A 12,248-nucleotide genomic window follows, 5' to 3' on the forward strand; every position below is an offset into this window, starting at 1 on the left:
TGTTTAAAACATCCAGAAATGTACATTGCCATTCTATTCAGGATATGACAATCAAATTTACATTGTTAGATAACACATCCAGTATCCCTGCACATTGTAAATATGGTACTGAAACTGACTGACCCTGTATATAGTGTGCTTACTTACTTTCTCATGTTCTTCTTATTTTTATTTCTCTTGTGCTTTTGTTCTACCTTATGCTATTTTTAGTATTACATTGTTATTGATTACTGCATTGTTGGGTTTAGAAAGGCATTTCACTTTGACATTAAAACTTGAAACTAATTCAGTGTCTTTAGAGAGTTGCACTGTAATACTGAATCCATTGCAACAGTGAGAGCACACGAAGCTCACTTTTTCCCTGAGATCATTAGGACAGTTGGCTGGTCTATTCTCTAGACTCCAGAGGCCACAGTGGTGGAAACCTAGGCTATAACTTCTCTGGTCCTAGTGTCAGAGCAGGGGCAGGCTGTGCTGGGGGCCTGCTGTCTCCTGGATGTGGCTCACCTGCCAGGGGAGGCCCAGGGCTGGAGACGACTCCATAAAGGCATCAATGTAGCCCTGGGCGCAGGAGGCCCACCCCCTCGTCTGGTACCCCAGCCCTTCGCCCACCTGTGTGTACCTAATAGGGCTTGGCGGCTGCTCCAAGGGGTTCCCTGTCACACAGTGTCCGCGTGAGGGGTACAACTGGCCCTTGGCAGGATAGCAGGGGTAGTGTGGCGAGGGGGGGCATGAGGAGCCCAAGCTGTCAATGTAGAGGTGTGTCTCTGTTGGCAGCCTGTGAGGTTGAGGGTGGGTTCCCTGCTGGGGCTGGATCTGATGGGGGAGTGATGCGTGGTTACAGGAGACGTAGTTCTGGGACTCCAGGCGATGAGCAACTGTCACCCTGGGCGGGTCCAGCCGTGACGTCCCCACCATTCCCACCGCCAATGACCTCCCAGCTGGCCTGTGGCACTCCCGGTGGGAGCAAGGCTTACTGGGGGGGTTGGAGCTGAGGAAGACAGACAGGGCTGAGATGCGGTTGATGGCCCTCTGCAGGGTGGAAATCTTGGAGAGCCGCTTGCCGCTGAGGTTGTGGTTGAGTGCCACACGCAGAGCGTTGAAGGCCTGGTTGTAGTCCAGGATGCGTTTGCGTTCACGTACGTTGGCGGCCACACGGCGGGCCTTGGAGCGGACCGGGCGGCTACGCTTCTTGGACTGGTCCCCCTCAGTGTCATCGCTGGGGGGGCTGCTGGCCGAGCCCTCGCTGGGGCCCTTGGGGCTGCCGTCGCTCGCCTCAACATCCTCCCCCTGACCCAGCATGCTCAGCTCCAGCTCCTCCTCTGAGAATTCCTCTAACCTTGCCAGACTGCTGCAGCTCATCATCACTGGCTGTTGTTGTAGTTGCTCTGTAGCCGCTGTCTACTTAGTTGTTTCTCTGTAGCCGCTGTCTGTAGCTTTGTGTAGTTCTTCTTGTGTAGAGGAGGCTATGAGGTAGATTAGATGCCTTGTACCTGGTGTGTTCCTATAGCTGCCGTCGCTATGCCAGGACCTCCTCTGCTGTAGATCCGTGGCTTGTTCCACGGGGCTACCGGTCGGGTTGGTTTTGGGTGCTGTGACCTTGCGCCGTCTTTCACGGAGCTGCCGGCTGGGTTGGTTTTGGGTGCTGTGTCCCACAGTGTCTTTCACGGGGCTGTCAGTTGGGACGTTGTTGGGTGTTGTGTCCCGACAGCCCTGGTCTCCGACTCCTCTCCAACTCCTCTGGCGCCCTGTGATTACCTCTGCCTCTGCGGGATGGCCCTGCCTGAATTTTAAAGCCAGCCCTTCTCCTCCAGTCACATGGTACAGTCACCTATGAGGAATGGTGCGCTCTCTCTCTCTACCTGCTTTATGGGCGCCCTCAAGGCAAATGGGCTGTCATCTCCTCCTCCTCCACAGATACTCCCTCTCACCCCTTACAGGATCTCTAAGTGTTTCAACACTTCCACAGCCTTTTTGGCATGACAATTTACTTTTTCTTGACTTCTGCCTATTCATTATTTTTGGATCATACCGTATCTAGGCCATTGATGGATCACTTCGGCTCTGAGAGGGTGCTCCAATGTATGAAGCTTGCTTCGATGTAAATCCACAATTCATTTATTTCCTCTCAAATACCTATTATTTTGCAGCCTACTAGTCACGTTGCTTAGACTGGTGCTATTTATTCTGGTGCTAATTTTTCTGATATTTATCTTAATTGGAGAGTCCCATGAATATCAGTCACTGGACGTCCGTGACAAATTGTGTGTTTATCAGATAGCAGCCTAATCTGCGTTGTGCTAGTTTCCCCTCATCTTACCAATGTGGGAGAAGGAGGGAGGGAAGGAGGAAAGAGGAATTCTCTTATCTACTTTGGGTTAGAATTGTCCATACAATTAGCTCTCCAAAGTGGCAATCCCCCTCTCTCTCCTTCTCTCTATCTGCTCTATGTTTAAGAGACATGTAATTTAGGGGGGCTCCTGTGGAACCCTATCCCCATAAATCAGGCTTGGGCAGCACCTGAGGACAGGAACACAGCACGGCCTGGACATCAAAGCAAAGGAAAATTAGGGTAGACTGGGCTGACTGGGCAGGGCTGGGGCCATCGACTCGACTTCTCTATGGTAATCATTTTGTTTGTTTGTTATTTTAGTATCTAGACAGGCCTAGTCCAAACTGGTTGGATGGAAGTTTCAGATTGTGTTTTGTGTCAAGCTGGAGTTGGTCATGCGCCAAATCAGGTACAGATACAGATGACGATGTTCTGAAGGATGTAGATTATCTGCATCAGATGTCAACTGAACAGATTGAAAAGAGCAAATTGTAAAAGTGCTTAATTCACTTCATCAGAGAAAACAACAGGGGGCCATACTCGCAAACTTTTGCTTATACCTGAGGTTTAGACCTGTGGTCTAAAATGGCTAGCTGCTAGCTTTTCTCATAGGTCAACCTGGCACAATAAGCTACTATTATCTGAGTATGACCAGCTGAGCACATAATTATGGCCCCCAGTAGTTTAAACCGTGTGGGGTGAATGTTTTAGAGTTGGGGAAAGCCCTGCATACACAGGATTGACCTTTGTGTTGGTTGCTTTGGTGGACACAGTGAAAGGTGATTGGCCTGACCTTTTAAGGCTTCAAAGGCTCCTGGCCAAGTGTGTGTGTTGGGTCAGGTAACTTAAGGATAGGCCCTCACACGGAGAACTGGAGGTCGTTGATAAACATTGCTTTCTTCCTGCCCTCTTCGTTTTAAGGTATATGTCGCAGCTGAGAGATGTCAACCATTAGCACAATTACCAAGTCCCTTCCAATCACAACTGTGGATCAGAGGTGCATGGTAACATACTTTTTTGGTAAAAAGGACTTTATAAGGCTTGGCGCAGCGGTCTAAGGCACTGCATCGCAGTGGTAGAGGTGTCACTACAGACCTGGGTTCGATCCCAGGCTGTGTCACAGTTGGCCGCACCCGGGAGACCCATGAGGCAGTGCACAATTGGCCCAGCGTCGTCCGGGTTAGAGGAGGGTTTGGCCGGCAGGGATGTCCTTGTCCCATCGCGCACTAGAGACCCCTGCCTCGACCTTCGCCTCTCCCGAATCCTGTACTGGAGTTGCAGCGATGGGGCAAGACTGTAACTACCATTTTGATATCACAAAAATATATATGAAAAGGGCTTTTTAAAATGAATTTGATTGATTAAAAATACATTGGTTTGATTCTGGTGTATCTTTGTCATTAAAATGTGCATAATTATCCCACTGCAAAATACAACTATCCAAGAATTAGGCTTTCAGAAGACTGAGGCAGGTTTTCTTTGCTCTAACTATTTACCTGGGCTTTGCTCATTTCATATTTATTTTGATCCTGACGAACTCCACCATCCATGAGCAAGCCCAGGTAAAAAGTTAAAGGAAAACCTGCCATTATCTTCTGAAAATCTAACCCTGAGACAGAGTTTTATTTTTCAGTGAGAAAATTACACAAAATGTAATTTATTTTCAATAAAGCCCTTCTTACATCAGCAGTTGTCACAGAGTTCTATACAGATACCCAGCCTCAAACTTCAAAGAGCAGGGCCATGCAGATGCAGAAGCACAGTGGCTAGGAAATAATCCCTAGAGAGGAGCCAGGCTCCGAGGGGTGACCAGTCATCTTCTGGCTGTGCCGGGTGGAGATTATAAGAGTACATGGCCAATAAGGTCAAATCGTTCTTCAAGACATTCAAACGTTCATAGATGACCAGCAGGGTCAAATAATAACCACAGTGGTTATAGAGGGTGTAACAGTTCAACACCTCAGGAGTAAATGTCAGTTGGTTTTTGATCATTCTCACCTCCTTTCCTCACAGAAGAGTTCTACTTCGCTTTCTTCAGCATGACTTGATCTGTTTTCCTGTTTACTGTTCACGGGCAGGGTTATCAGTTCTCCTCTTTTGTGTTGGGTGACTTTACCATAAGGTTCAGGTAAGAGTTAAGTTCACCACTTCACCTGCTTCAAGTAAGAATTAGCTTCACCGCTTTTCTTCCTTCGTCTCTTAAGGGTCTTCAACATTATCTGACGAAGTTCACGTTCCATATGCTTATGTTCAATGTGCCATCTCGCTATATTCGTTGAGGCGACTGGTTCACCTGTTCAGCAGGTGGGTTCGAGGTCTCTGCCTACATAGACACTTTGCTCCCCATCCCGAGAACAAGTGGTACCAGACACAACTTCCCTTGTAACCCACCTCTCTGAGCTAGGGTTTAAGATCAATCAGAAAAATAACTAATACCTAGGCATAAGGCTAGATTCTCTCTCTTATAAGGTAACACTCTCAGAAGACCGCATTGCGTCGTTCCGACAGTGCCTCTCCCTGTAAACAGGGGGCGCTCTGTCACGTTCAAGACTATACAACAAGCCTTGGCAACTTGCTGCTACGCAGTGATCTGCTGACCCAAGTGAACTTAGAGATTTTCCCTCTGGGCCTGGCCAGTGAGAGGTTAAATCTGGATGAGACAGGCCTGCCTCTCGGAGTCATTGATACTATACAGAGTGCTAGGGCCCCTTCAACAGGATCACTGTATGGAAATAAGTGGTGCGTTTTTGAGAAGCGATGTGACAAAAAACAGATCAGTCCTTACCAATGCTCTGTATTCAAGGTTTTATGCTTCCTGCAGGACTTTTTGAACAGAGGGAAGGCTTTCTCCACTGTTAAGGTCTATCTAGCTGCTATCTTGGCCTGTAATATAGGCTTCAACACGAGCACGATGGGAAAACTCCCCTTTTATGTATGTTTCATGAAGGGGGCACGTCGCTTATGTCCAGATCTTGAGCCTTAATTCCCGTCATGGGATTTGTCTATTGTGCGTGAGGCTATTTCACAGCAGCCTTTTGAGCTGCTGGAAAGTTTGGAGATGAAATATTTCTCCTTTAAGGCCGCTTTACTGGTCACCCTTACATCCATAAATCGAGTGAGCTACATGCACTGTTCGGGCCTACAGTTTGCCTGGGGCATTTCCAAGGATACCTTGTTGCCCAACCCCACCTTTATGCCTAAGGTTAGCGGCAATTACAATTGTCTTGTCTTGGAGCTTGTGGCTTTCTACCCACCGCCTTTCCCTTCTATTGAAGAGGAGGGGCTACACCGTTTGTATCCAGTGCGCTTTGCGCATATACTTGGATAGGATGAGAGCTTTGCGCAAGAGCGACCTACATTTATGTGTCCTAGGCACCTCCACGCAAGGGCAGGCCCCTTTCTGGAACCTATTATATTGACCTATAATAGCAAGGGGTTACAGCCTCTGGAGGGCCTAAGGGCTCACTCCACCAGAGCTATGGCTACCTCTTGGGCACTGTTCAATGACAGCTCCTTACAGGAGATTTGCGATGCGGCTTGTTGGACATACTTTTATGAGGTTCTACCGACTACAGTACACGGCACTGCGCCTTCATTGGTGTATACTGACTTCATTGGTGTATACTGTCCTCAGTGTCGCATACTGTCCTCAGTGTAGCAGGGTTGATATGTGAGACTGCCTGGCTTCAGAGAGCATGTGCAATAAATGAGTTGGCCATATCCCACTGTGAGATAATTGAAAGAGAACTTAAAGCTGCAATTTGTAACTTTGTGGGCGACCGGACCAAATTCACATAGAAATGTGAGTTTTGTACACTAGCTTTAAACAGCTGAATATACAATATTTTTGGTTATGGAAAATATATTTCACAGCGGTTTAGATGGTACAATGATTCTCTACACTATTCTTTCTTGTTTTGTCACGAACTGAAATTAGGCGAACTATTCAAATTTTAGCAACCAGGAAATGGCAGAGAGATTTCTGCATAGGTTACTGTAAGGTTACTTTAAGGTTACTGTACTTGCGTAACCCCTGGTTCTCTGATATTATGAGTGAGACATCTCACCACATTCCCTTACTTGCAAGAGAATGATCAGAGAAGCCTCCCGAGTGGTGCAGTGGTCTAAGGCTAGCTGTGCCACTATAGATTCTGGGTTCGAGTCCAGGCACTGTCGCAGCCGGCCGCGACTGGGAGACCCATGGGGCGGTGCACATTTGGCCCAGAGTCATCTGGGTTAGGGGAGGGTTTGGCCGGCAGGGATGTCCTTGTCCCATCACGCACTAGAGACTCCTGTGGCGGGCCAGGCGCAGTGCACACTGACACAGTTGCCAGGTGTATGGTGTTTCCTCTGACACATTTGTGCGGCTGGCTTACGGGTTAAATGGGCATTGTGTCAAGAAGCAGTGCGGCTTGGTTGGGTTGTGTTTCGGAGGACGCACAGCTCTCGATCTTCTCTCCAGAGTCCATACGGGAGTTGCGGCGATGAGATAAAACTGTAACTACCAATTGGATACCACGAAATTGTGGAGAAAAAGGGGTAAAAAAGAGAATGATCAGAGGGCAGGCGAGTGGCTCTTTAGTTTGAGGGGAGGGGCTCCCTCATTCGCCACATGACCTGATGTGTATGATCAGTTATTCGAGCTACTTAGGAGATTCTAGTGAATCTCACTGTGAGATGTCTCACTGATAATGTCAGAGAACCAGGGTTACGCAAGTAACCTTAAGATATATGTTGCCCTAAGAGTTGTGCAAAGTTGGTAGAATCTTATTTAAAATTATTCACAGCTGTAATAGCTGCCAACTGTGTTTCCACCAAATAATAACTCTGGGGTGTGAAGACATACGCAATCAATTAAACTTCATATTAAAATGTTTATTCATTTGGAAAATGTTCTATAATTTTTCTTTCACTTCGGAAATGTTGAGTAGGTTGTGTAGATCGGTAGGAAACACATCCAATGTAATCCCTTTTGAGATACAATTTAAAGGCAACAAAATGTGAAGACTGTGCAAATGGTGTGTAAACTTTCACTAAAGACTGTAGAAAGCCTAATGCAGACTTTGGCAAGCAATATTTACTTCACCTTACTTTGATTGAAGCTGCCAATAGTTCCCAGCCTACTGTATGTGTCCTGCTCTCCCTGTGCTTGGCTGATTCTATAGACCACTGCTGATCCAATTGTCTGTTTAAGGCAACCATATTGTCCATACAGCAACACCACACACCTACAATTACCCTGTTGATACACCACAATACTCCTTTACATACATTTGTAATTGAAAGTGTTTGAAGTGTCCAACTGCCTACTTGCAACATGGAGTCATAACTCATGCAGCTCGAAGTAGTGAGCAGCTAGCTAGGCCTCTCTTCACAAGTTGTATGTGATTTATGTCTTTATGAGCACATCAGATTTACTGCTACGGTTGTAGAGAGAGCATGGAGAGACTTGAGCCTCTGACTCTCCCAGTCCATTCAATTTGACAGGTGACAAGACAGCAGTAATTATTGGCCGCTGGGAGTAAATCACAGGCCTTTACTGCGTAAGGGAGACCGGGTCTAAATGTAACACCTTTTGCCTTTTGCTTATGTATGAAAATACTATTTTAGTTTGATGAATAATGTTTTTTTACAAACAACATACATGTCTCAGTTACCATTACACACTGCAACTATGTTTGTAGGACATATATGTGGCGGATATAAAAATGTATGATTTGAAACAGATTTTTTTATGAAAATACACAAAATGTACCAAATCTATTTTCATTTGATCTTTCAGGCATGCCATATTGACCAAAATGGAGTAATTAGCATTCAAAGTATGAACTTTACTTTTTTCTGTTTTTATTTGACCTGGGATGGATACTTGATGTAAAGAAGTGACATCAAGTGTCTAAATACCATATAAAATACCATACAATTTTAGGTAGACTGCATTAAAACCAACCCCCTTACAACTAACCCCCATTACTAATCTGAGTCTTGTAAGAAATACAACAATAACTGTTGTCATTAACTATACCAATCAAAAGACCTCTTCTTGCTTATAAAAAATTATATATGATTAGCTTTGGTGGCGGCCCTGGTGCAAGGACCTTCATCCTCAGTAATTTTGGACCTGGGGTGAAAAGTGTGAAAAGACCCCTGGTGGCATGTCTGGGGGGGTAAGTGTGTTTCAATGATTTGGAATTTCCAACACATTGTTTCTTATAAAAACAAAAAGCGATGCAGTCAGTCTTTCTCCAACTCTTAGCCAAGAGAGACTGGCATGCATATTATTGATATTAGCCCTCTGATTACAATGAAGAGCAAAACGTGTCAATCTGTTCTGGGCCAGCTGCCGCTTAACTAGGTCATTCTTTGCAGCATTTGACCATATGACTGTGTCAATAGTTACAATAATCAAGATAAGATAAAACTAGACCCTGCAGGACTTGCTTTGTGGAGTAAGGTTGAATGTTTTCCCGGTATTTTACAAATGTTCCATCCTGAGAATAAATCACTTTCTACCAGGTAACCCGGTATTTCCCGCCAAAACAGGAAGTGTCATTCAAAAGCATTTTAAAGTATATAAATATTTCTGGATTTGATTAGAGCTTTGATCAGCATGGAAATTTCAAACCTGATGCTACCTGAGCCTGATGAGCCATATATTAAATACATTTTATGAACCCTACATTAACGACATTTAATGATCCCAAGCCTAAAAAGCACAAATGATTGTGCCATTATCCAATACATATATGATATAGGTTACTGCACATTAATTACGACCGAAAAACATAAAAGCCCATAGATGTAGTTAGCTATATGCTCTCTTGGGTAAATAAATTAAACTAGCTCCATTAGGCTAATATTTTTGAGTGTGAACTGTATTACTGTTCTGTATTGTATTATACAGTATTATATGGACTGGAATTACGCACATCGTTCAAACCATGATAAAGCAGAAGAGAACATGCAATTCTGGTGCAGCACATGCGGTTTATAAGGCTAGCATATTTACATATTTGAAATATAATAGGGCCTATTTGTATAATTAGTAGGCTGATGCATATATACCTTTCATAATATTTGCTTAATTCCTTCCTCGCTTTTAACAGTTAAATGAAATATGTTTTCTTTTCCTTATCTTCATAATTCTAATGACATCCTTGAACAGTATAGGACCAGAATTAGATGCAGAAGGCTTTCACTTCTCTTCATTTATTTATTTAACCTTTATTTAACCAGGAAGGGCTCATTGAGATTTAAAATTTATTTTTCAAGAGCGTCCTGGCCAAGATAGGCAGCACCAAGTCATTACAAAAATTACAGACAAACAAGATGAAAAACTACAAGTAATCTAGTAAAAACCATAGAATTCACAAGAGTATAACAAAAATCAAAAACAGCAAATTAAAAACATTGACTGGTCAGGGAATCAGTCTCAAGATCATTCATCAGTGATTTAAAAATACCAATCGGGACAAGTTCTTCCAGTTTAAAAGTATTTTGTAAGGCGTTCCAAGACGATGGCGCAGAGTACATAAAAGCCCTTTTACCAAATTCAGTTCGGACATTTGGAACAGTTAGCAGGATAAAGTCCAGCGAACGAAGAGAGTACCCACCACATTTCTGAACAATAAAAATGCCCAAATAAAATGGTAGTAAACCCAAAATGGCTTTATAAATAAAAGTATACCAGTGACTGAGCCTACGAGTGACTAGAGAAGGCCAGCCAACCCTGGTATACAAAGTGCAGTGGTGCGTAAGGGTTTTGCAGTTTAAAATAAATCTCAAAGTGCCATGGTAAAGGGTGTCAATTGATCTCAAACACTGAGTGGAAGCATTTATATATAAAATATCCCCATAGTCTAGTAAAGGCATAAATGTAGCTGATACTAGCCTCCTTCTGGCTTCAAAAGAAAGACAGGCCTTATTCCTGAAATAAAATCCCAATTTCAGCTTCAAATTTTTTGTAAGTTGTTGAATTTGCAATTTAAAAGAGAGGCCGTCATCAATTAAAATTCCAAGATATTTATATGAGGTTACAACCTCAATTTCCTTGCCCTGACAGGTAGTAATAGGTGAAAGGTTCAGAGGTCTATTTCTTGCTTTAGAAAACACCATTAGTTTAGTTTTGTCAGTATTGAGGATAAGCTTCAATTGACACAAGGTATGTTGAACAGTATAAAAAGCAGTTTGCAAGTTCTGGAAAGCTTTTGTAAGAGACGAGGCACAACAGTAAATAACAGTATCATCAGCATAAAAATGAAGTTGCTCATTTTGGACATTTTTGTCTAAATCATTTGTATAAATAGTGAATAAGAGAGGACCAAGTACAGAGCCTTGGGGCACACCATTAAAGACAGACAATTTAACAGACATAAGCCCATCAAATTGAGTGCACTGAGTTGCAACTGCATGCTCTGAAAGACCTAACCTCGATAATCTCTGCCTTAGTATAGCATGATCAACTGTATCAAAAGCCTTAGAGAGATCAATAAAAAGTGAGACACAGTGCTGTTTTTTGTCAAGGGCTTCAGTGATATCATTTAAAACCTTCATGGCTGCTGTAATTGTGCTATGCTTCTTCCTGAAGCCCGATTGGTACATTGATAAAATAGAGTTAGTAAATAAAAACTATTTTAGCTGTTCACTCACAGGGGTTTCAAGTATTTTCACCAGGGGTGACAGCTTTGAGATTGGCCTATATGTAATGTTCGTCATATTCCTCCTCCTCGGATGAGGAGGAGCATGGATCGGACCAACACGCAGCGAGGTATGTAGACATAATGATTTATTATAACAAGACGAAACACGATGAACACTTGAATAAACTATAAAACAACAAACGACGTTAAACAGACCTGAACATGAGAACTACATGAAACGAAGAACGCACGAACAGGAAAAACGAATGAACGAACGAGACAGTACTGTGTGGTGCAACAAAACACAGATACAGCGACAATCACCCACAAACAAACAGTGAGAACAGCCTACCTTAATATGGTTCTCAATCAGAGGAAACGTCAAACACCTGCCTCTAATTGAGAACCATATCAGGCAACACATTTAACCCAACATAGAAACACATAACATAGAATGCCCACCCCAACTCACGCCCTGACCAACTAAACACATACAAAAACAACAGAAAACAGGTCAGGAACGTGACACTATAATTATTTAAAAGAGTTGGATCTCCCCCTTTTAAAAGTGGTAGGACAAATGCTGATTTCCAGATTTTCGGGAATTTCATTACATTCCAGGGTTAGATTGAACAGATATGTAAGTGGTTCAGCTATGAAATCAGCTGCCAGATTTAAAAAGCAGGGATCCAAAAGATCAGGACCTGCAGGCTTTCTCTGATCTAAGGATGTCAGGGCTTTATGTACCACCTGCACTGAGAATGGCAAAAAGCTAAAAGTTTGACCAGCTCTCACTGGTTCATCCACACAGGGTTGTACAGAGACAGAGGACACTGGTTCATCAACACAGGGTTGTACAGAGACAGAGGACACTGGTTCATCCACACAGGGTTGTACAGAGACAGAGGACACTGGTTCATCCACACAGGGTTGTACAGAGACAGAGGACACTGAATCAAACAGCCTACCAGATGATACAAAGTGCTCATTGAAACAATTCAGCATTTCAGTTTTGTCATATACAGCAACAGAGTCCTTCAAAACACATGACGGTAATTCATTAACATTACTGTTACCAGACATAGACTTAATAGCCTTCCAAAACGTTCTAGGGTCATTCAGGTTATCAGTGGTAACAGACATAAAATATTCAGACTTGGCCTTCCTGAGAAGAAAAGAACACTTGTTTCGTAACTGCCTAAAAATAAGCCAATCAGCATCAGAACATGATTTCCTTGCTTTAAGCCCAGGCTAGATTACGGTCGTGAATAATACAA

The 12,248-nt window shown here is 43.6% G+C and overlaps 1 protein-coding gene across 1 annotated transcript; it reads right to left on the reverse strand.

Annotated features, from left to right (window-relative positions):
- Positions 1-453: 453 nt before the first annotated feature.
- Positions 454-1,362, reverse strand: LOC120043821 (class A basic helix-loop-helix protein 9-like). Its single transcript, XM_038988417.1, has 2 exons — positions 935-1,362; positions 454-886 (listed from the first exon to the last, which is right to left on the reverse strand). The coding sequence occupies exons 1-2, from the start codon at positions 1,360-1,362 to the stop codon at positions 454-456; spliced, it is 861 nt and encodes a 286-aa protein (XP_038844345.1).
- Between the last annotated feature and the right edge of the window lie 10,886 nt (positions 1,363-12,248).

Source organism: Salvelinus namaycush, chromosome 3 (assembly GCF_016432855.1).
Source record: "Salvelinus namaycush isolate Seneca chromosome 3, SaNama_1.0, whole genome shotgun sequence".
Taxonomy (NCBI): Eukaryota; Metazoa; Chordata; class Actinopteri; order Salmoniformes; family Salmonidae; genus Salvelinus; species Salvelinus namaycush.